This window comes from Erithacus rubecula (genome assembly GCF_903797595.1).
Source record: "Erithacus rubecula genome assembly, chromosome: 11".
Taxonomy (NCBI): Eukaryota; Metazoa; Chordata; class Aves; order Passeriformes; family Muscicapidae; genus Erithacus; species Erithacus rubecula.
This window is the reverse complement of record NC_136663.1, coordinates 21147865-21170875: the sequence shown is the minus strand read 5'-3', so window position 1 is coordinate 21170875 and position 23011 is coordinate 21147865. Positions and strand designations below refer to the sequence as shown.

The 23011-nt window shown below is 43.7% G+C and overlaps 1 protein-coding gene across 1 annotated transcript in view; it reads left to right on the top strand.

Moving 5' to 3' along the window:
- The window catches only part of HS6ST1 (heparan sulfate 6-O-sulfotransferase 1), a 166380-nt gene extending 144522 nt beyond the window's left edge, over positions 1–21858 (top strand). Inside the window, exon 2 of the mRNA XM_079314782.1 lies at positions 21052–21858. Within this exon, the coding sequence (XP_079170908.1) occupies positions 21052–21760 (709 nt within the window). The 3' untranslated portion in view covers positions 21761–21858. The remainder of the gene's footprint in view (positions 1–21051) is intronic.
- Positions 21859–23011: the final 1153 nt, after the last annotated feature.

Below are 23011 nucleotides of genomic sequence, written 5' to 3'. Positions count from 1 at the left end.
CTGCATTCATCCAGTTCCTGACACACATTAGGGGCTGCTAGATGATAATGAGGTTTTGTTCATTACCCTCCTCCATCTGATTAGAATTCCTGATCCAGAAGCCAAACGCTGCAACATCTCATTTTCAGTCCTGAGCAATTTCAGGTCCTTGTTTCTCTGCATAGCAGAATGTGAAATGTGTCCAGAATATCCCTGTCAGTATTTCCATCATTATGGTTGCTTCATTTATACTCTTTTTGAGAAGGTCAATCTGTTTGCTGAGATGGGATCAGTTTATTAACACTTTTTATACCCAAACAGCAGCGTGACACTTATCCTAACAACATCTGAAGGGGGCCAGGGGATAACAGTGGGGTTTGGTGCCCTGATTCTCCTCTTGAGAGGTACTGCAGGTACACCACAAGTATCCACCCAGGAACTGTGACTTCACCCCTGCAGCTCTGAGTGCAGCATTCACTCACCCTCTTCAGCTCTGGTACCCACAGCTGGAGAAGGCAGAAAATAAACAGGGCAGGACTCCTTGGGAAATTATGTGAAAGAAAAAGACTGGAAACCAGGCCTCCAGAAGCTTACAGAGCACAATTTGTTGGGTTCAACCCAAAGTCTAAAGTGCCATTGATTTGCAGTCTGGAAAGAGAGCAGCAGGCTGGCAGTAGACTAATAGACTAAAGACAGATGAAGCTGGACAAACATGGGCTGAAGAGTGTAGAAAACTCACTGGATTGTGCTAGGTTGAGCACTGGTCACAATTGTTCAGTTGAAATAAGATAATTTCAATAATACATGCTGAACTCAAGGAAAAGCAAATTTGCAGATACTCAATGGCCCCTGTAATTCAGAAATCAAAGTTTTGGTAATCTTTTGTGGTTTTACTTACTGTGCATGGCAGTGAGATGGACAGGTTCCTGGTTTCACAGTGGTTTGGTCAGAAAATGAAAATCAGTATGTCACTTGATACTGAAGAGATATCTCATCTCCCCTTGTTTTCCATGGCAGAAGGATCTTTTTGCTTTGGTGAGTGAGTCTTCTTTCCTGCCACACACATTGTATGAAAATATAAACCCAGATCTTTTCATTAGAGCTGCACACAAGCTGCTGGTGTTTGCTTGGTTTAGCAGTCAGGATGGTTTGAGAATTTACTGATTTAATGTCAGTGAGCTCTCAGAGAGAAAAGTAAACTAGTTGCAATGGTAAACATTAGCATTGAAGTATCAGTAGACTAGTTAACATAAGAAAATTGTCTAAATCTTGATAGCTCCTCATTTATCTGATGAAAGAAGTGATGGGGCAGCTGATCATTTCGGCAGATGCAGGTCTTGGCAAGGAGATGAAAAGGCAAGCAAATGACTCACTGTTCTGGAACCCCAGAGGTGCAGAACTTCAGCACAGGCTTGAGTCGTCTTGATTCACCACGACTCCTGGTGTTCACCCTTGTAACCAGCAGAAAGTGCTTCTGGAATCCCAACAGGAAGGTGAAAGGGCACAGAACTGACAGGGAAAGAAAATCTAGGAATTACACAGTGGCAGCATTTTGAGAAGCAGACAAGTCATTTGGGAGATCAAGCTGATGGGAATAACATTTTTCTCATAGATGGTTTTATGGTGCTGCCATCTTTCTATTCAAAAAACTGCCTTTTGTTCCACCTGGTGTAACATCCACCTCCTTCAAAAACTGGAAAACTGGCACAAAGGAGGGTATTGAAACCCCCAAGCAGTCCCTCAGTTTATCAGTGCAAAGGCTGGGAGATACTGCTGCATTATCTGAGCCAAAAAGTACTTAGTAGAGCGTTACATCAGTAATCTAAGGCTGTGCTTAATGTGCACCATATCAAGGGTTAAATGAACTGGAAAGCTCATAGAAAAAAGCTCATACAGTGCAGGTTTTGTTTATACTGAAATGTTCCCATATGTTTCAGTTAATGCAGAACATAATTGGGTCTGCCTTGGGATGGAGATATTTTTCTTACACAATTTATCCATTAACCATGTGTGTGGGAGAGTCCACTTCACCAGAAATAGCTTCCTTTCCATTTTAGCCAAAAACCCACAGTGCAAATCTCCTCCCTTCTCTCTCCTCCTTGTCACACTCATCCTCCTCTCCAAACTGTTCTGCCTTGCTGCAGAGAAATAACCTTGTGGAACAGTTTCAAACATGAGGTAAAGTAGGTTTGCCCTAAATTAGCTTTCAGTTAATGTATTTCCTGGCTCAATTTGCAGAGCAGCTCACAGAGTAAATGGACATTCCTAAATTAGAAAATCATACATATAAAAGTTTTCTTGTGTTTTTGTGTGCATATTGTTTCAAGGTCAGGATTTCTGGTTTTGATTTTAGTACCTCAAAGTAACAGGAAAGAATAGTGCTTGACATTAATTACATCCTTCTGCCTTGCTTTATTATTATTTGGATAAACAAGCTACTGATTTGAGGGAGAGAAAAGTCTAGAAGGTGTTTGAGGTCTTTATTTCCTTTTCCTTTGGTAAACTTCCAGTAATTTAGCTTGTCTAATTTGCTGCTGGAAACCTGCTTCTGGGAGTGCTCACATCTGAGAGAGAACAAAATTAGCGAGCTGCAAGGAGAATTTCCGTAATGAGACGAGAAGCAGGGAAAATTTGGCTTTGTTTGATTGTGTGAGAGAATGTGAACAAGGAGCAGAAGGAATATTGACTGTCTGAAAGCAGGAGAGTGAGCAGTGAATGGGGTGGGAAGCTCAGAGGTGTCTGTGGTGTGGTCAGGGTGGAGTTTCAGGCATACAAATGTTTTATTGTCACCAAATGACCCATTTCAGCAATTGTCTCCATGACATTTTGAGCCACTGGGTTATCAGTTAATGAAGACTCAAGAAAAAGCCCCTGTCAGATTTGGAGGGCTGGAATCCTACCTTAGAAAGCAGTGGCCCTAGAAAAGGCTCTCCAAGCTCCTCCTTGTGCTCATGCACAGATGTCCTGGGTTACAATGTAAAGTTGTGCCCAAAAGTGTGTATTCTATCACCATCTGCTGAAACCAGGTGGGGCAGTGATCCTTATCTCTGTGGAGATAGCCTCTGCTAATGGGCCACATGTTAAAAACCAGGTGGGGCAGTATTCTTTATGTTTTCCACAACCCATCCTTCCTCCAGGAGATATCTCCTGTTAATGGCCATTGAGTCCCACTGTATGACTGATAAAATTACATCATCCCATGGGAGATGGTCCACCCAGGGGGAGGAGCCAAACATTTCCTACCTAGATAAAAACTGTGATTTGGAACACCAAAGCAGCCCTTACCCACTGATTTCCAGAAGACAAGAACTACCAGACCCTTCTACAGGATCACTGCTTCAACAAAACCCCTTCATCTGGTCTGCTACCACCACCCTAACTAGTGGGGTACCACGTTGTATTCTGACTCTGCCAGTGGTTTTTCTTTTGTACTACTGCATGTATTTTATTTTTCTCTTTTTTTCCTATTAAATTGTATTTCTGACTTGGAGTCTCTCACTGGTTTTGATTTCAAAACCATTATAACAGGTAAATAGGTGTTTTGGCTGAGCTGTTTATGGAGCAGCTCAGTCACTTTAGCTGACATGTAGAAATAACCTAGTCTAATGAGCTTCATGGTTTTGAAAAGCTTCCTTTTGTTCTGCCCTAACTTTCCAGGTGCCTGTTCTCAGTTCTGTGTCTTACTCATAGTTAGCATTTGCTTATCTTTTAAAACATTTATCATGAGATACATCTGCAAGTCAGCAGGCATGGCAGTGAGCACACTCTGAGAGTGAATTTATCACTAAATTGGTGCTTTTCATAGCTCTGTTTCAAAGGGTCAGAGACCACAGAGAGCTCTGCTACTGCTGGGGGGGGGGGGAGCTTCTGACTGAGGATCTCTGCATTTTTGTTTGTAGCTATTTAATGTTCCTTTTCTTTCTAATTAACACAATTCCCCCCTGCCTAGCAGTCCCAGTTGCTTAAGTTTTTCCTTGCCATTGGGTAGTCTGGTCCACTGCACCCATGTGCTTACAGCCCCTTAGGGTCATCCCGAATTCATACCATAGGAGAGAAATTGCCAGCTGAGAGAGAGAGAACTGTAATGTGCTGGAGGCAGAGTGATAAATGAGTTTCTAGAAGGAGGGAGTGAGAGGATATTAGTTTTTAACAGCTTTTAGAAGTCTCAAAATAGAGCAGAACTGGGCCACAACTAACAGCAATCGAGACTGCTCACTGATGAACAGAGGCATCACTGTTGGGAGGGAAGGAGCTTTGGCAGGGGACTCTTCCCACAGCTTTCCTGGAGTTACTGGAGTGAATGACTTGAAGCTGGAAGGATCCTGGGCTCCCCTGCCAGAGTACTTGGAGTTAAGCAGAATGAGGTCAGCTTAATGTGGTGGATATTTTTCAGCCAATCCAGTGGTTTTCCAGGGGCCTGAGTCAAATTTTCTGAATGCATGACTCTGGCAATTCATAAATTTTTTTGCCTTCAAAACCATCAGCCACAAACAGTGTAAAACCCACTTTGCATGTACATGTGGACAGGTGGGAATCACAGCCAGAAATTGCCACAGGAATGGATTGACAGGCTGGTGTTTCCATGGGAGAGCACAGACTGAGCTGAGAGAAGTTTCTGCTAAGCTGTTTTCTACCTGTTAGCTTCTTGGTGAATTAGCAAGGGAAAAGTTTGGGTTTCTTGGTGCTGCTGAACAGCTGGGAGACCACAGTGCTTCTGCCAAAGGCAATGAGATCAGCAGAGTCCCAGGTGACAAACTGGACACAGAAGGTTGACATTGTGATAATGGCAAATAAGACATAATTCTAGGAAGGAAACAGTGTTTGGCTCCCTAAACAAGGCTTGAAAAATTTAAATTATTTTATTTAAATTGTCCTTCCAAAGGATGTTTGACACCCCTTCTGTCCAAGGGGTGAGATATGTGTGTTTTGTGGCAGTTCCTTATACCCTGATCCCTTTGTCCTGCTAACAAGGTTTCTGCCTGGAGCAGCCCACAGCTCTCCTCCAGCCCACTGAAAACACAGCACAGGGTGGCTGAGGAACCTCTGAACGAGCTGTTTATCCCACCTGGATAAGAGCTCCTGGATCTGATGGTGCAGACATAGCCTAAGGGAACTGCTGGGGATACAGAAAGCAAAGTAACTCCAGCTGGTTTTCAAAGGATTTCTTTGAATCTGGATTGGAAAGGCAAGATCAACTGTCATAATTGTAGGATCAATTGTTATAATGTGTAGTGGTGAAATCATTTTTATCTGCCCCTCTTCCACAGTTTTTACTGATTTTCTTCTTTTTCTCTTCTCTTGTCACTGCTGCTCCCCAGCACGGGTCACCAGCAGGCTGCATTTCCTCACAGGCTTCTCCCCACATGTTTCCTCATGTGTCCTCCTCCCCTGGCAGTTGTCACTCTTTCCTAAGAGAACTCACACACAGAATTTGCTTTGTCTTCAAGGAAAGCACTTGGCAGGAAGGCAGGTGAAGTCTGATCCAAAATCCCTAAGAGTGAACGCAGATCTTTCCTCTGAGTTCAGTGAGCTTTGGATTGTGCCCTAATGGAATGAAAACTTGGCAGAGGAATGGGCAGAATAGCTGTGATTTAAGGCAGGGAAAAAGATTTCAGCAAACCAGTGGTGGCTGGAAAAGCTTGAGCTGAGTGCAAGAGGCCAAGCACAGGAAGGAACAGAGAGGTCAGCACTGGTGCCCAGAAAAACACTGGTAATGACAGTGGCTCTCTGTCAGAGTTACGGGCATGTTAAATTAAAAGTGACAATTAAAAGTGAAAATTGACCTCTGAGGCATTCAGCTTTCAGCCTGCACCAAGGCTGGGTGTGTTTGTAATTCACCTGTGGTCATGGGAATCGTTTGAAAAATTCATCGTCGCAGTTCCTCACTTTGGAGTCAATGCAGCTTTTAGACCTGTGAAAACCTTACCCACAGAAAGAAAAAGGTTAGATTTAAGTAAATACAGTTTTAAAAATAATGCTTTTGGATGATGATGTATGTAGCTAACATCACCCAAATATTCACCCCAAAGAGAACCAATCCTGTCATTTGCAGCCTCACCTATCCCCTCCTTTTAGAATTAAAAGTTTTTAATTGCCCCTCTTCAAAAGGGAAGCCCTTTGTTTCACCAGCAGGTTGACCTGATGATGTACTCAAGGCAGATATGTCTTAAGTAATTTTGCTAATTTAATCTAAAAAATCTAATCAAATTTAAACAACAAATGTAATCACAATTCATCTCAAGCTCTTCCTTTCTTGTTTTCCTTCCTTGTCCTCCCTATCCTGTCTGGATCATTCTGAGTTTTTCTCCCAGAACATTTTGCTACTCCTAAAGGCTTAGACAGAAGAGAGTTTGTGGTTAAAGAAAATCCAGTGTATTCACTGGGGATAGATGAAAGCTTATATGGAGCTATCAGTTGTCAAGGATAATCAGTAACATTCCTGTGAGGGGAAAGGGTAGCAAAAGGCCCTGAAGATCCTTTGGGTTAAAAAAATGGGAATGTGATTCATAAATCTGCAATCCACACATTCTGGGCTTGTGGAGCAGAATGAAGGCTTCTCCCAAAAATACAGCAATAAGGAGAATTTTTCTTTGCATTTGAAACACAGTGTAATATGTATGATGCATAAATAACAAGAAAAAAATGGAGTTCTTCTGAGTCAGAACAAAGATTTGAGACTTGGGAGATAGAAACACATCCAGAAGCACATGAATGGAGTTGAATTACTAGAAACAGTTTTAGAATTTAAAGTTGAGTTTGAGTTTTTTTCCATTTTCCATGATTTCCCCTATTTTTCCCACTATTTTCTTGCTTTTGGTTAGAGTTACACTTCCTTTGATTAATCCTGTCCCCTCTGTGCTTGTTCACCACAGGGATGTGATCAGTCTTGGAGGAGGGGGATTCTCCAGCCCCTCAGGAGCTCTCCCCTCCATGCTGTGCCATACTCCCAGGCTAGCATTCAAAAAGAACATTCTGAAGCTCAGATTTTGATTCCTGAGTCATCCTTGGGTTTCAGGTTTTTTCCAAGGCAGGTCAAGAATCCCTTGAGAAGGAAGGGTCATTATCCAGAGCTTTGCAGGATGGAGGAGACCAAAAGCAGGCTTAGCACCTGGAGGGAGACTTGAGAGAAGGACAGACCTGTCAGATGCAGCCATAAACAGAAATTCCCAGTTTTGTCTTTAATTAAGCCTCTTCCTGTCCCATTAGAGGGAAATGGCAGTAACAGAGAGGAAGTAAATCAGTGCCTCTGCTGTTAATTTAGTGTCCTTCTGGGACAGGCAGAGAATATCCCTGTGCATGGTTTGATGACATCCCATGAGGAGGTTCTGCCTCTTCACAGCATCTCTGGAAATGCCCTGAACCTCATCAGAGACCCTGGAGCATCCCCTGAGCAGAGGGACCAGGACTTGAGAGGACAGGAGCTGGGAGAAGGACCTGCTCAGCCCCAGCTGGTACCTGCTGCTAAACATCTATCAAGAAATGATGGAAAAAACCATGCAGCATCTGTTCCCCAGAGGAGAGCTGTGCTTGTGAGCCACAGCATGCAGGGGCTGAAATCTTTTGGTTTAAACATATGTTGCAAGAAATGAGCAAAACCTAAAGTAAACAGTTTACATAGAGGTAGAGCATCTGCTGATTGCTGCTTCACACAGGCAGAATGAGGCTCTATTTGAAAATGGCCTCATTTTGCCCTTGGTGTCTTTTTTATATAGTGGAATAAGTGATGCCTCGACAGGCAGAAAGCTCCATTACTTATGTTTCCACTGTGCATTTTCTTTCCCAAACAATGTCTGCTGCCCCAAGAGCCTAATTATCACCTAAGAGATGTTAACAGCCAGATCATTGGAACTTTGGAAAGGTTTTGATCAAATACAAGCAAGATGTAGTTTGTATTTTGGTGCCCTGTATTCCAGGAGCAGCTGGTCTCCTGGGGTAGGAAAGTGTGGACTAAGTTAATGAATTTAAATATTCTTCTGTTAGATCTTTTAATCATGAATGTAATTGCATCTGGTAGTCTTTTTAATTTTTAAATATAGAGGATGTGATTGGATTTCTTCTTCCTTTTCTTTTTTTTCTTTCAATCATTTTCAAATCTGTCACTACTGTTCCTCCCTTTGCAGAATTCTCCAGAAGGAACACCCTGTCTTCCCAGAGTGAACATTGTGAATCTTCACTGTATTCATTATTTCACTATTAATTTTCTGCATTAGCAGTCCCCCTTTCTGTCCTTCTCCATGGCTGCTCTGTTGTGTCTGGCACAAGGAGCAGACACATGCAGTGACAGGTACACCAAGCTGAGCATGGAGTGGGAGGAATTTACCTCTGGTACATCCCTTCATGCCAGCTCTTTAAGCTGTCTCTAGGCTGACTGGAATAACAGGATGCACAAGCATCAGCCCAGCTTTCAGAAAGACAAACAAGGGAAGTTTGAATCCCAATATTTGTGTCCCACTGGTGACTGAGTGTGTTTCTAGTGTTTGAGCTAACTGATAATAAAAAACATCACCAGGTGAAATGGAGCAGACAAAGGAAGCAGTGCTGGCAGCTCTGTGGTGCTGAAAGCTTTCCAGATCTCTTGCTTTTGCACACATCCTGTCTTTAGGATGGAAAAAAAATACACCAAGCTGAGATCCCCCAGAGTATTGAAGGGAACGGGTTGCAATGGCCCTGCTACCTTCCAGCTCCCATTGGCAAAATACTCAAAGAAAAGATAAATTATTATGTGAAGAGACAGGCAGGGGACTGAATGACTCAAAGCTGTAGGATATGGAGCCTCATATAACAAGATCACCAGCTCTCATTCACCCCAGGTTGGTGGTGTCTAAAAGCCTCTCCAAGCTCAGCAGTTTGCCAGAGTTCCTAAAAGAGCTAATGGCCCCAGCCCAGCAGATCCCAGTGGGCAGAGAACTTAGCACAGCATGCTCCAGGGATGTGGATTGCCACACACTTACTGCAAAATTTGCCAAGCACAAGAAAGTTTCTCTCTGTGATAATTGTTTTTACAGGGAGGCTAAGCAATGCCTGCACTCAGACTGTGGTTATGTCAGTGGAGCTGTGCTGATAAACCCTTTTTGGGAAGGAACTCACACTGGCAAGGATTCTCTGCTCCATAATTTAACTCATTTCCCCAGAGAGAATAAGCCATACCCACAACATAGATATTGCTACCCACAACTTTTTTTTTATTTGCTAGCATTGCTATTTAGCTGGTAATGTTCTTTTATTATTTACTCCTCACAGTGGAGCTATGCCAGCAAAACTCTTCCATGTAATCTTGTTGCTACTGGGCTAAGAGAGCAGGCAAAAGGATGTAGCAACAATACTTCCTTCATGCAGAAGAGAAGCAAAAAGCCCTTTATTAAAGAATCAAACTGCACTTTCATAGAGTAGATGGTGGTAATAAGGATAGAAGTGATTTCTGCAAGAAAGGTGACACCCCTGGTAAAGATGCTTTCACCAAAACATCACATCTCACACATCCAGCAGGTGCTTAATCATTGTTATAATTCTTTCTCTCATATTCTCCTTGAGCAGCTTGAGAAAATCCAAACCTGCTTTTTCCCTGGCTTTCACCAGAATCCCACATAACCTAAGCTTATGAGGGACAGATTTTTTAAAGGTGGTGTTTCTCAGTCAAGCCTGAAGCAGAGACTTAAGCAAAAGGTTCAGTAGGTGCAGAATTGCAATCTTCCAAAGCAAAAAGCCCAAGTGTTCCAGTGCCACACCACTGCTGTGAGCAGGGAGTAGCTGTGACACTGCAAATGTAAATGCAAAAGCAGCACCTGGGGCAGGTGCTGTCAGGGGCTCTGGAGGGAGGCTGTGTGAGCAGAGGGCTGCCCCAGGAGGATGCTCCTGTGCCAGCAGAGGATGCAGGTGGTACCCAGGCGACTGCACACACTCCTCTCCCTCTGTGGAGAGGGAAACAGCCCCAGTCACCAATTCCTGGCAGCTGAATGAGACTTGTGGCTCGCCTCCTGGCAAATCCCAGCAGGAGAATGGGAAATGCTGGCGGGAGGAGCTGTCCCTCCCTGCCAGAGCCATTCCATGGCAACCCGGTGCCATCTAGTGGGAGCAGCACAGCCAGGGTCCCCCTGTGCTCAGACACCAGGGCATCCCCAGGCTGCAGCAGCAGCAGGGATAATCCCACTGGGCACTGCCTGCCGCCTTTCTTTGGGCTTTCCCACGTAGAAAGCAGCACTTTGGGAGATGCCAGCATGTGCTTTTAATCACATAATTAAACTTAACTGCAGTGTTCCAGCTGGAGCACCTCTGGGGTCCTTCACCTGGAAGGTCAGGGAAAGATGTTAGCCTGTATTTTTTTTTTTAAGTCTTTAAGGATCTATTTATTAAAAATCAGATTTTTAAAATCATGTTCAACACGTTGCTAATTTTCTGGTGCTCCTGCTAACTACAGGGCAAGGAATTCTGTGAATCCATTAATCACCCTTAGAAGAGCCCAAGGTCTGTCAGGGTAAAACATCCCTTCTTCCCAGTGCAGGGGTGTTGTCTCTGTGAAATACCCACCTGATATTTCACAACTCTCTCAGCCTCACGTTGCACAGGTCTAAGAAATCACCCAGCAGAGAAATCCTGAGGCTGGTGAGGGTTTGTAGACTCAAATGTCCATCTGAAGCCCCACACCATGAGGCTGGTTTGTGCTCCCTTTGAGTGCAGCTGAGGGGAAACAAGAGGATTCCTGCTAAGAGAAACAGCCTTGCTGTTGCTTGGACCTCTCTCAGCAGTGCCAGGGGCTGGTCACTGTCAGAGACAGGATGCTGGCTGGCCAGGACAGAGCAGTGATGGATTTGGAGCAGCCCTTTCCAGCACTGCTCAGTTAATGAATTTTGCAGCCTTTGTTAGCTTCCTCAGCATGGTGATTCACTGAGAGAAATTGTTTCTGTGAGCTGGGCCATCACTCTGACAGTTCCTGTTGGGTATGTCTGTGTGCCTGCTTTAAATGAGCAGTGGCTGCTGAGGCTGGCAGGGACAAAACACTCACTTTGTACTCTGCATGTTGCATATTCTCCTTTTCTTTAGGAAGCAGTTTTAACAAAAGTGTTAATTGCAGCCAGCTAATGCTGCACTGTTGTCAGGCTCAAGCAAAAGCAGTTGAAACTGAGATCAATAATTGGTGAAAAATGAATAATGATGGCCATGGTGCTGTGGGGCAGGGCTGTGCTGGTTACAGAGAACATAATGAGCATCCCTCTCTCCATGGGGCTGAGCCCCTCCTGCCCAGCCCAGCTCTGGGGTGATTTTCAGAGCTAAATCCCAGCATTTGTTTCCTTGGGGCTGGCTGGAGGCAGTGCCACATGCAGAATACACTGCAGCCTGGGCTTGCTGCTGGCAAGGCTTGGGCTCAGCTGCTGCTCACTGCACACCCTCTGATGGGTTTGTGGCATACAGCTTTTAGTAAAGTCTTGATTTCCCAGGAAATGATGTGTTTCAGAGAGAAGCCAGGCAGCTTGTTACTGCTGCCAGCTGGCAGGGGGGTGGCTGTGTGCATATAGATATTTGGTGTTTAATAATTGAAACTGGATGTATCAAGGTTGGCAGCATGTCTTTCAGCTTTAAAGACAGGCTATTGTTAGAGGAAAATGGGATGTTTTCTTGTGCCCAAGACAAATTTTTCCTCCCCAGCTAATCTTGATGTCTGCAGCTGCTGTGTCAATATCTCCTCCTGAAAGGCAGGGAATGAACTTGTGAACATCTGTAACAGCTACATTAAGTGGGGTGGTTTATATCAGAATTATGGACGATGATGGCTGGGTTACTAAGCTGTAAATCAATCAAAGCTTTTTGATGATATTCTAGATCATGAGAAAGAGGCTCATGCAGGAGGAGACAGTGATTTATTGCACCAACTGCCAACACATTCAGCCCCAGTCATTTTTATTTATCATTAACTTTGAAAAAGATTTCAACCCTTCATTAAAGCCCATTTAAAAAATATGTAATAATGATAAAGTTTTGCTGTAATGAAAATTGGCACTCTTGAACTGTGATTTCTAGGGATAGGAAAGTGAGGAACAAGGAACTTAAGATGCACAAACTTCACACTAAATTAGTTGAACAATTGCCTTTGTTTAATTGTCTTTTATGAGCAAATGAAGGGAGCTTTTTCCTTTTCATCCTTAAATCTGTTCCTTTGAAAGCATCTCACACTATCTGTAGTTTGGAAAGATGGATTTTGAATGCTTAGCAAGTCATCCACTTCCAAGGCATTAGCAACACAGACAGGATTTATTTCAATCTCTGCATATGATTCTTTGATCTGGGCCTTGCTTAAGTGCATTCCAGTGCAATTAATTAGGAAAACAGTGTAAGACAGTGGCAACTCCAAGTGATCTTAAATGTAAAAGTGACTGATTAGTAGCTCTGCTTTCTTGAGGATTATCTTCTGCTGCTTAGCAGCATCTGCTATTCCTGAGCAAGGGAGAGTCAGTGTTGACTTGTATGTTCAGGACATGGCAGTCCAGTTTAGAAATCCTCTGCATCTCCATTCTTTTTGCAGAATATTCCTGCTCAGATCAATAAAAGTGGCTGCCCATCAGTTTTTGATTGGAACAGGATTGATCAATGAGCAACTCAGGGATGCTGTGCTGCAGCTGCCTGACACAAATGTTGTCTCCCTTTGCCAAGGAATTCACTCGTCCTGCATAAGCAATCAATATCTGCTCCTCTGCCAACTCTTGCTCCTTTATTCTTCCTCTGTAGGTTCTTTATAACTTAATCTTCTACAAGGAGCCATATTTCCTGTCTATCATGCTGTTACATCCTCCTTGAATCTTTTTTGAATCTTACAGCCAGTGGAGCTCCTGTCATTCACAAGAGAAGCTGACTTGCAGTTCCAAAGAAAATGCAAATTCTAGCCTATCTGCTTTATTTACAGCTGTTCCAAATAAATATTTTTCATATTGCATAGTTACTTCAGCCTTGTCTTTGCTCTGTATCAACTTGCTTCTGGTTTTCTATTTTCTGTTCAGCAATACCCCAGTCATTCTTTCTTCTGTGTCCTGAAGTGTGCAGGCATCAGATGCAGAAATAATGTTTTATTAAACTATTCACTTGTTTTATTCATTGCATCCATCTTGACACCTGGGGAAGCTAAATCCCTGGCATTTTCTCTCTTCCCAGAACAAAGCATGAAGCTGCACAGATTTCTGTGTAGAACCAGTGCAGCTCAACCCCAGTGACATAGCAGAAAGCTCCCTGACTTGGCAGCCTGCACTGGAGTGTGTTAGGGAGCAGCACTTATTCCCTGGAGCTGGAATGAGACCCCAAATGCTTTCCACTTATCTGGTGGTGGGGTGAAAACTGCATCCTATGCTGCATGTCCAGTGGACATTGATATCTGACACAGAGGTGAAAATTCAGTGTCTCATTGCAAATGTGTCATTACACTTCAGGGATTGATTTGTTACTTGCTTAGCTGTAATGTGGCCACACAGAGGAAGATACTGAAAAAAAAAAATATATTGAATCCTTCTAGCAAATATTTTATAGTAAATATGGGTATAATGTGTTACTGACTTCTCTGTGTTTTGTAATGCCACAATCAATGTAACTGAAAGTCTCTGTGACAGAAGCAGTGAGTAGAGTGAACATTTTTCTTACAGAATGGCCATGTTTTTCCCTCCTGAAAATTCCTACCTTGCTGACAGCAGGGGCAATAACAGAAGCAAAGGAATGCAAAGAGTCAGGCCAGGTTGCAGTGCACCTTTCTGCCATCTGCTCCCTGCCAGCACTGATGCCATCCCCCTGGCACTGAGCCTTCCCTCTGCCATCTGCCAGCATCCCAGCCTGCTATCGATTACTGAGGGCACTCAGGAGCCACAACAGCCCTCCCAAAACCAGCCAAGGTCCTAAATCACAGGGGTTTGATTTGCAGCATGCTGTCATTTTTGGTGCCTCCCTTCAGCAGAGGACAGCAGTCAACACTTCCTTAGCTCCTCATATGAGGAAAGTTATGATGGCAGAAAGAAAGCCCTTGTTTATAAATGGTGCAAGTAACATAAGCTTTTAATGGGTCCTGGAGGAGCCCAAGGCTCCAGAGGTCTCTGGAATGCCTTTCTCTCCACCCCCATGTGCTCCCCTCACCCTGACCCCCATGGTTTTTTTTCCAAGCCTTTGTCCAATTTTCATCATATCTGTCATTTTGAAAAATGAGCTGGCGGCTCACTCCTGAGGTTCATAACGTGCCATGTATCTTTTTTTTAGATTAACTTGTTTGCAAAGACACAGTTCAACAGGAAATTCTGGTGCTTACACAGCAGTACAATTTTTGTGAAAAGCAGAGATGTTATTAAAACTCATTATCTGTTTCTATTCTGCTAATTTGATATAAAAAAAGTTGTGAGACACGAGGGTGATAGGACCACACTTGATTCCTGGGTAAAAGCCTGTTAGTGATTGCCAAATCTGAGCTGGGGCTGAGTGTGTGACAGTGTAGTGTGAACCCAGTGAGCACCAGCATTGCACAGCACTGAGATCTGAGGTAAAAGTGCACCTCATTTCATTTATGGGGATAAATGGGGATGATGGTCCTGAAAGTGCCCATTTCTGATGGTTTCAGGGAAATGAATGCCCAGCTGTAGCTACCTTGATATGCTCCATTTGATTGCTGACATAAAAAGCTCCTTTGTATTACCATGCACACCAATCAGGATGGAGCAGCTTGTATCATCCTGCCACTCCCAACAGGGGTGTCAGGGCTCCATTTGTGACAAGCCAGGTCTCACCCCCTGCCCTTGGGGCTCCATTTGTGACAAGCCAGGTCTCAGCCCCTGCCCTTGGGGCTGGCTCACATCCTTTGTGCCTCCCCTCCAGCCCTGCTGCCTTTGCCACTTGTGCTGGTTTTGCATGGAAGGTATTTAGGAAGAGGATATATTCTGGGTTTTTTGTACACCAGTGTATTCCAGGAGGAGTATCTGTGTTGCAGGAACATGTACACAATACAATTCCAACTCCTGCTCTGCAGACCTGCCCTTTCTTTGTAGGTCAGCTTTAAATAGAGACACCTCACACTGTGCTGCAGCCACACAGCATCACTGCTCCTCCAGATCCCAGAATTGCTTCAGGGCTGGCTCTGCATTGTCCCATGGTGAAATCAGCCCCCAGGATGACTCCAGGGTGAGGATCTGGAGGGTGAGCAGAGCCTGTGTGAGGGTTGGCTGTTGTTACAAATTTCCAAATCTCCTCTCTTCTGATACAGCCAAGTCCCAAGAGCAGAGACCATCAGGCAAAACAAACACAATTATGCAAAACAAACCTGGTTCCCAAATTGAGTGCTGCCACCCCCTCCTTTGCTGGCAAAGAAAATCACTGCTGTAGGTGTTGACCCAGCCTGAGAGCTGGAGGATTGGGTTTGCTATTATTTCTTGGCTTTTGGGGGTTTTGTGTTGCAATCTTTATTTAAACATAGGTTTGTTTTGTTTGCTTGTTTGGGGTTTTCTTTCTGTTTCTATGACTTTTAAAGGACTGAAGAGTTTATTGTGTGTGAAATGCAGGAAGGGTCTAAATGAACAACAGATGAGAGGAAATAGACTGAGGAAAATTAGGGGCTATTTGCTACCAAAGGAAGTAATCATTGTACATATATTAAATTCCAATCTCTAACTGAGATTGTGCTTGTTATGCAGGAAATCTGACTGTAGAGGAAAACAGGGAAATATGTGGAGTCTTTGCAAGGTTGGGCTTTAGAAGTGCTAAGTATGGGTTTGGTAAATAATCCAGGAGGCAGCTTTTCCTGAGGCTGGAGAGTCACCCAGAGTTTCCCATCATAGCAGAAAGTTATTCCCTGTGCAGAAGGGGGAAACTGCTCTTCATACACCTGCTATTTGTGGGTAACATCTAGCATGACTCTCTAATGACAATATAAATTCTTTATGAACTTTCATCTGCCACATTCTCAGCTTATCCATCATTAAAGACACCTGACTCACCTAAACTTGTTACTCACCTGTAAGTCCTTGCTGGGCCTGTTCCTCAGGGATGCACTGCTCATTTTCAGTGGAGATAACCCTGCTCTGGCAATGCCCTTCAGTGTTCCAGCCCAGTGAGGGTTTAGGTGAGCACATGGGGGTGCTGAGTGCTCTGGTTCTGTTTCCCTGGCTCCCTGCAGACAAACAGCAGGTGCTGGGTGCATTTCACTGCTGGGAGGCAAAATCAGTGGTGGTTTCAGTGATAAACTACTTACAGTGAGAGCCAGCATAAATGGACCCTCACCAGGGGTTTGTGGAGTGCACAGTGCATGGGCTTGATTTACAAGGATGCCTTAAATCAACCACAAATTTGACATTACTGCATCTTTAAACAAAGCACAGTGTTCCTCATTATTGCAATATGGCAGACTCCCCTGCTCAGTTAATTCAGCAAAGATATGGAATGATTTTTTAATTTTTTAATTTTTTTTTTTAGCAGTAGAAGAATTGTAGCCTGGGGGAATGTTGCTTTGACAGATTGGGGTTATGTGGCTGAAGCTGACCTATGCAGCTTTCTTCCTCTTCCCCCTCCTGGCAGGCAGATGAAGCATTTGTGATTGCAAGGGGCTGTATTTTGTTCTTTATCTGATGGAAGGCCACCACAGTAGTCAAAAAGGACTTGTTACATATTTTGCTTTACCTGGGAGGAATGCTTGAAAGTTCAGTAAGTAACCTGTAAAAATTAAAAATTTAAAATATAAAAAAAATAAATGGCCATGTGGGAGGAGGCATTTAAGCACAGGAAAGAATAGGGAATTGCACAGTCAAATAAGCAGTTCTTGGCAGAATTCAGAGACCAGCAGCAGTAAGAAAGGTGCACTGGCATGTAGAAAAGAGTTGAAATGAACTGAAGAGAAATGATCGCATCATATTTAGAATCAGTCACTTTATCAGAATTATCTTGACTGGTTATTAGCAAAAGAGAAGGAATTGAGTTTTTAGAGGAAGGAGGGTTTCATTTCCCCTTCATTAGCTGAGGAACCTGCTGACAGGAATTAAGACAGAATATTGCTAAATGGCAGCTCAGGCATGCAAGAAAGGGTTATTTTTAACCCTGAACTGCTCACTGACTGCATGTGCAGCATGCCTCTGCTTTAAAAAACCCCAAAACTCTGCTGGCAGGACTGAGGCTGCTTTGTGCTGCTGTGTGAGAATGGGGAGCAGAGGTCTGGGTGGGATCCTGTGGGGCAGTGGTGCCTCTGAGCCTGTGTCATGAAAATATGCCAGCAGTTAACCATTGTCCTCTGACCTCAATCCATGCTGGAGCAGGGGCTTTGCATAATCACACAAGGAGAGGGCTCCTGCTCCTAAAGATGTTGTGTTTTGAATTTCCAAAACAGACAAAGGAGACATTGTCAGCCCTTCACACAGGGGAAAGGAGGCAGGGTGAGAGGGATTTGTCTGGGGCAAGCAGGCTAATTTTGACAGAATGGGCACTTGAGGTGAAGTTTCCTGAATGCATTTGTGTGTTATGACCACAAGATTGGCCTTCCTTTCTAATACTGGATTTTGTTTCTTCCTGAAACTTCAGTTCAGGTACAGGGTTGTTGATCAAAACCATTCTTTTATTCTGTTCTGTTTAATAAATGTGCTATGGAATCCTTCCTTGGATGCAGCTCTGCAAATTCCTCAGAGAGCTTCAGGTGGATTTTCATGCTGGGGCTGCCAGGAGCAGTAATGCAAGAAAAGGCAGAGGTGTGACTTTGTCACAGCTTCATGGGGGAAGAAAATAAGTGGGAAGAAAAATCTTACTAATTCCAATGTCTATTTGTCTTGCTCAAGCTTGTTAAGTGCAGAAAGGCCAGTGAGATGTGACACTGCATGACCAAACTGGAGCTGCTTGGGGTTTTTATGAGGCAGTATTGAGTGGAACCATCTGGGCTAGGAGAAGACCACACTTCTAAAATGAGCCTTGAGGAACACTAAAATTGAGTGGCTGTCTGGGATACCATGCTGAATGAAGGGCACTCACAGCTGCATGGGGTTTATGGGTTTATTTTATCTCTGATGACAAAAAAAAATTAAAAAAATTTACTAGTCACGTGGTTCCTCATGAATTTCAAGCCACTGTTGACAAGTGGCATTGCCTGTGTTCTCACAGCTGTCTGACTGCTAATGGATGATGCTTTACAGTTACCTGATTTTTCTCTAAACTTAAAGAACAAGAAACTTCAGTATCTTAAGTGCCTTGGGTGAACATTTGCACAATCATCCCTCTAATATCCAAGTGTCTCACCTCTGTGGCTCCTGAGGTTTCAGTCTCTTGGAAGGTGTACTGCTCACTTGCCTGAGAGCTGAGGGAATCTGCTCCTTGGAAACCAACACCTGTCTAGAAATCTAAATACAAATGTGGGAACATAACTTTCACTATGGCAGTGCTGCATCTCAAGCAGTTAAAACTGTTTTGCTTTAAAGTCTCTGTTTGTTTGTTAGGGTTGTTTTATTTTATTTTATTTTATTTTATTTTATTTTATTTTACTTTATTTTATTTTATTTTATTTTATTTTATTTTATTTTATTTTATTTTATTTTATTTTATTTTATTTTATTTTATTTTATTTTATGACTGGGGCAACTTCCTTAAGTACTTCCAGAGGCCTGGCTCCAGTTTCCAAAGATAAATCTGATTTCTGTGTTAGAAGACAAGTTCTTTCCTTCAAGCACTTTCCTGTGTGACAGACTTGAAAAAGGCAAATTGGATTCAGTACAGTTTCAATAATTGTAACTTTCCTGTGCTGTCTATTCATTGAGATGAATCTTTGAGAAAGATCTCCTGTGATAAATTATTTACCAGGGTATTACCTCAATTAAGGTATTAGCTCTCATAGTGCAGGTGTGAAGAAAGAAGTACTTGCTCCTTTAACTTTTTCCAATCCATGTCCTATTCAATGTTTCTGTGTGATATTTATTAATCTGATTTACTAACAGTCTCCTGAAGTTTAAGCAGAGAAAGATCAGCTGGACTCAGGCTTGCAGGAGTCAGGTTCATGCCAGCTCTGACACTTCTATTTGACTTTATGCACATCATTTAACATTTGTGGCTCTCCTGTCTGCCAAATTCAGATACTAATTCCTCCCTTTTTTCCCTGTCCATACTTGTGTAGGTGGCATGTTTGGACAGGAATCAGCTCCTCCTTTGTGGATACCTCACACACAAATGAGAAACAACCTTCTGGTTGCCACAAAATAATAAATGGCTTTGACCTGCTCAGTGAAAAATGCAACCTTTGGATTACACTGGTGAAAATAAAAAGTCCACTGCAGTTCACAAGTCAAAAACTGCTGATAGTGTTTAGTATCAATGTCTGTCATGGAACATCTGGCATTCATCACTGCTTTCCTTTTCCTTCCACTGCTGTATTTTATCCCATCTATTGGAGCTCAGTCTCTATAAATTAAGGCTGTCTCTCAGTCAGGGTAGTGGGATCACTGCAGGCTGCAAGGTGAAGGAAGGAGAAAGATGTAGACTGAAAGAAAGTGTCTGCTCCCCTTTTTCCCCCCTCTCCCTGTGCACAGACAGTACTGGACAGCATTACTAGACAGCAAGATACTCCTGCTATTGAAAAGAGATGGAATAGTTTCCAAAAATAACAAATGTCTGTACCAGCCCTAGTTATGAAGGCAGAAAGCAGGAGAGGAATTGGAGCTGGAGTTGATACCCGTTGACATTGTTGGAAAAACCAAAATTGACTGCTTTGGAACAGCCCTTCAGCAAGTTTATAATGAATTAGGAAAGCAAACATTACTTAATATGAGACTTCCTGGGCAATGGCTTTGATGTATTATTTTAGAATTAAATTGCTCTTACTGCAGAAATTTAAGTCACTACTAGCAAGAATAGTACTGCAGATACTGGGAAAACACAGGTCTGTTAAAATTAGCCAAAACAGAATACTTTTACTATTTTTTTCCTTAAAAACCTGTTCACTGCCATCTCAGTGGCCATTCCATTCAGTGTTGTTGTGCAGTGCAATGAGCCCTAGCAGCATTCTGGAGGTGCATTTCTGATGGGGAGGTGAATCCTCCACCTGCATGTGTGTGTTCCCTGCCAAAGCCAGGTGCTTCCATGTGTGCCCAGGGTCACACAGCCCCATGCCCTGCAAGCACATGCCAGCTTTAGGAGCTAGAGGAGGTATTTCCTCCTTCTGGAAGAACAGAGACACCTCAGTCCCACGCTGCTGGCTTAGGCAAGAAAAAGCCCATTTCCCTCATTGCCATCTCTTCAATCCCAAAACTTTATGGGCTGAAGACAGAGGGTCTCTGTTAAAGACAGCTGTCATGTTTTCAGTTCTAAGGACAGCTTGTATTGTTGGGGAGCTCATTATACTCATTATATAGAACAGCAAGGATGCCCCATGTCATTATGTGTGCTCTTCCTGGTTGTCTCGCTTTTTCCCTTCTGTTTAGTCTTGTGTCAAAAGTGTGTCTGAAGTTTGTTTGATTTAATACCAGGTTGACTGAAATGGGAATAAACTATTGCTGGTATTTCTGGTTGTCAGCTCAGCCTTTTCTTCCTGCAAATATTGCATTCCTGATTTCCCATTGTGTTTCATTTATGTTCCTGTGGTTTTATCCTGCTGCTCACTGCGTTCTCCCAGGTTTCAGCTTGGATCAAGCAGGCAGTGGGTGTCCTGGTCAGCATCTGCATGCAGTTCAAGTGATGGGCTCAGCTCACAGAGGGGCTCTGGGCTGTCCTGGAGAGCAGGTCCTGGCTGGCACAGCAGGCACACAGTGCTTGGTGGGGAAGGCCAGGCAGTGCCAGCAGCCACAGCTGCTCTCTGAAGTCAATAAACAGGCTCAGTCCTGGTCATTTGTTCTGACTTTGTAGCGTGTTGCTGGGAATGGACATCCTGCTGAAGGTGCTGCTACTTGGCAAGGCTAAAATGAGAAAGAGAAACACAGATCTAATGTTGCACAAACTGCTTTGCACGAGGTGTTGCAAGAAAAAATTAACCCACAAGTACAGTGGGATGGATGATGTAATGTTGATTTGCTCTCAGGTTCTCGCTGTCTGCAGTAGATCTCTGCTTGCCAAGCACCTGTCCCGTTCCTAGCAGGCCATTTATTCTGTTTTCTCTTCTTGTTGTAGGAAATTTTACTACATCACGCTGCTGAGAGACCCCGTGTCCCGTTACCTCAGCGAGTGGCGCCACGTGCAGCGAGGGGCCACGTGGAAAACCTCCCTGCACATGTGTGATGGCAGGACACCCACCCCCGAGGAGCTGCCCTCCTGCTACGAGGGCACGGACTGGTCGGGCTGCACGCTGCAGGAGTTCATGGACTGCCCCTACAACCTGGCCAACAACCGCCAGGTGAGGATGCTGGCAGACCTGAGCCTGGTGGGCTGCTACAACATGTCCTTCATCCCCGAGAACAAGCGAGCGCAGATCCTGCTGGAGAGCGCCAAAAAAAACCTCAAGGACATGGCCTTCTTCGGCCTGACAGAGTTCCAGAGAAAGACTCAGTACCTGTTTGAGAGGACTTTCAACCTCAAGTTCATCCGGCCCTTCATGCAGTACAACAGCACGCGGGCGGGCGGGGTGGAGGTGGACAACGACACCATCCGCAGGATCGAGGAGCTCAACGAGCTGGACATGCAGCTCTATGACTATGCAAAGGACCTGTTCCAGCAGCGCTACCAGTACAAGAGGCAGCTGGAGAGGATGGAGCAGAGGATCAAGAACCGGGAGGAGAGGCTCCTGCACCGCTCCAACGAAGCGCTTCCCAAGGAAGAGACCGACGAGCAGGGGCGTTTGCCCACTGAGGACTACATGAGCCATATCATAGAGAAGTGGTAGCCCAGGCAGACTTTTGGATGGATGATCTCCTAGGGGTTTCCATATGAGAGAGAGTGGAAGTAAAATGGAGAAACGGCGGAAGATATTTTATTTAAAAAGCAGTCTGTAAAACAGAAGATGGGTTGCTTCCTTAAGCGTAGGGTCTTTTTACTGTTTCTTACAAGACCGATGAGATTCTTAAAAAAAGAGAAAAAAAAAAAAGAAAAATAAATGCGTAAAAATAAAAAATGGTCAGCATTCTAATGCAGAGATAAAAAATGCACAAATGCAGTTACCCCACTCGTAAGGCCAAATACATTATCCTCATGATTTTAACTCAAATGGCAGAAGTAGGATTTTTTAAAAATCTGTTTATCCCCTGAGCGCAATGATCTAAAGATACGTAATTGAAAAAAACAAGGAAATCGAGGTTTTCTTTTATGGGGGAGGTGGGATGGGAATTGCATTGTTTGTCAGTAGCTGATAATGGTGGCTAAGCTGAGGATGGGCCATCCTGCCAGGCTGGGGTCTGAGCACACAGGCAGTCACAGCATTTCTGCTGGCAGCCACTGACTGAAAGTAGAGCACCACTAAAAAAAGGGAAGAAGAAGAAGAAAAAACCACTCAGAGGATGAGAAACATTAAAGGAAATTGACTGTGGCCTGGGAAATGCATCACATATACATACACAGCTTCATCACAAAAATGATAAAGAATTCATATACAAAAATCCCAGATTTGTTGCCCAGACAAGTCCCAAAACAAGTTAAAAGCCAACCATAGACTCAAACCAGCATTCTTATGTTATCCTGTCAGCTTACACCACTACCACTCAAGCCACCATCAGTACATGAAAACCCTATCCTACATACTACAAAAAAAAAAAGGATGAAAAATTAAAATACTCCTTCATGAATCTGCACAAAACTCTGACCCTGTAAATGATAAGGGGGTGACAAGGGGGTGATTTTGTTTTGTTTGTTGCTATGTGAAATACTGACCCAGAATAAGCATACAGACCTACTCTAGCTGTATTATTTCAGTTATTTTTACTTGCTTTTATCAAGAGGTAATGGGCATCAGCCAGCTTCCAGTGAAGTCACTAGAAGTGATTTAAGTGGGAACAGGATGGGGCTCTCTTCCAGAGCTGTGAAAATTTCTGACTATGGGTCTGAATTAATTATGAGACAGTGCACATTGTCTTTTGGCAGGGTGCCTGTTCTGCAGCCCTTACTTTAAATGAGCAAGCTGTGTTCATAAAACTGGAAAGGG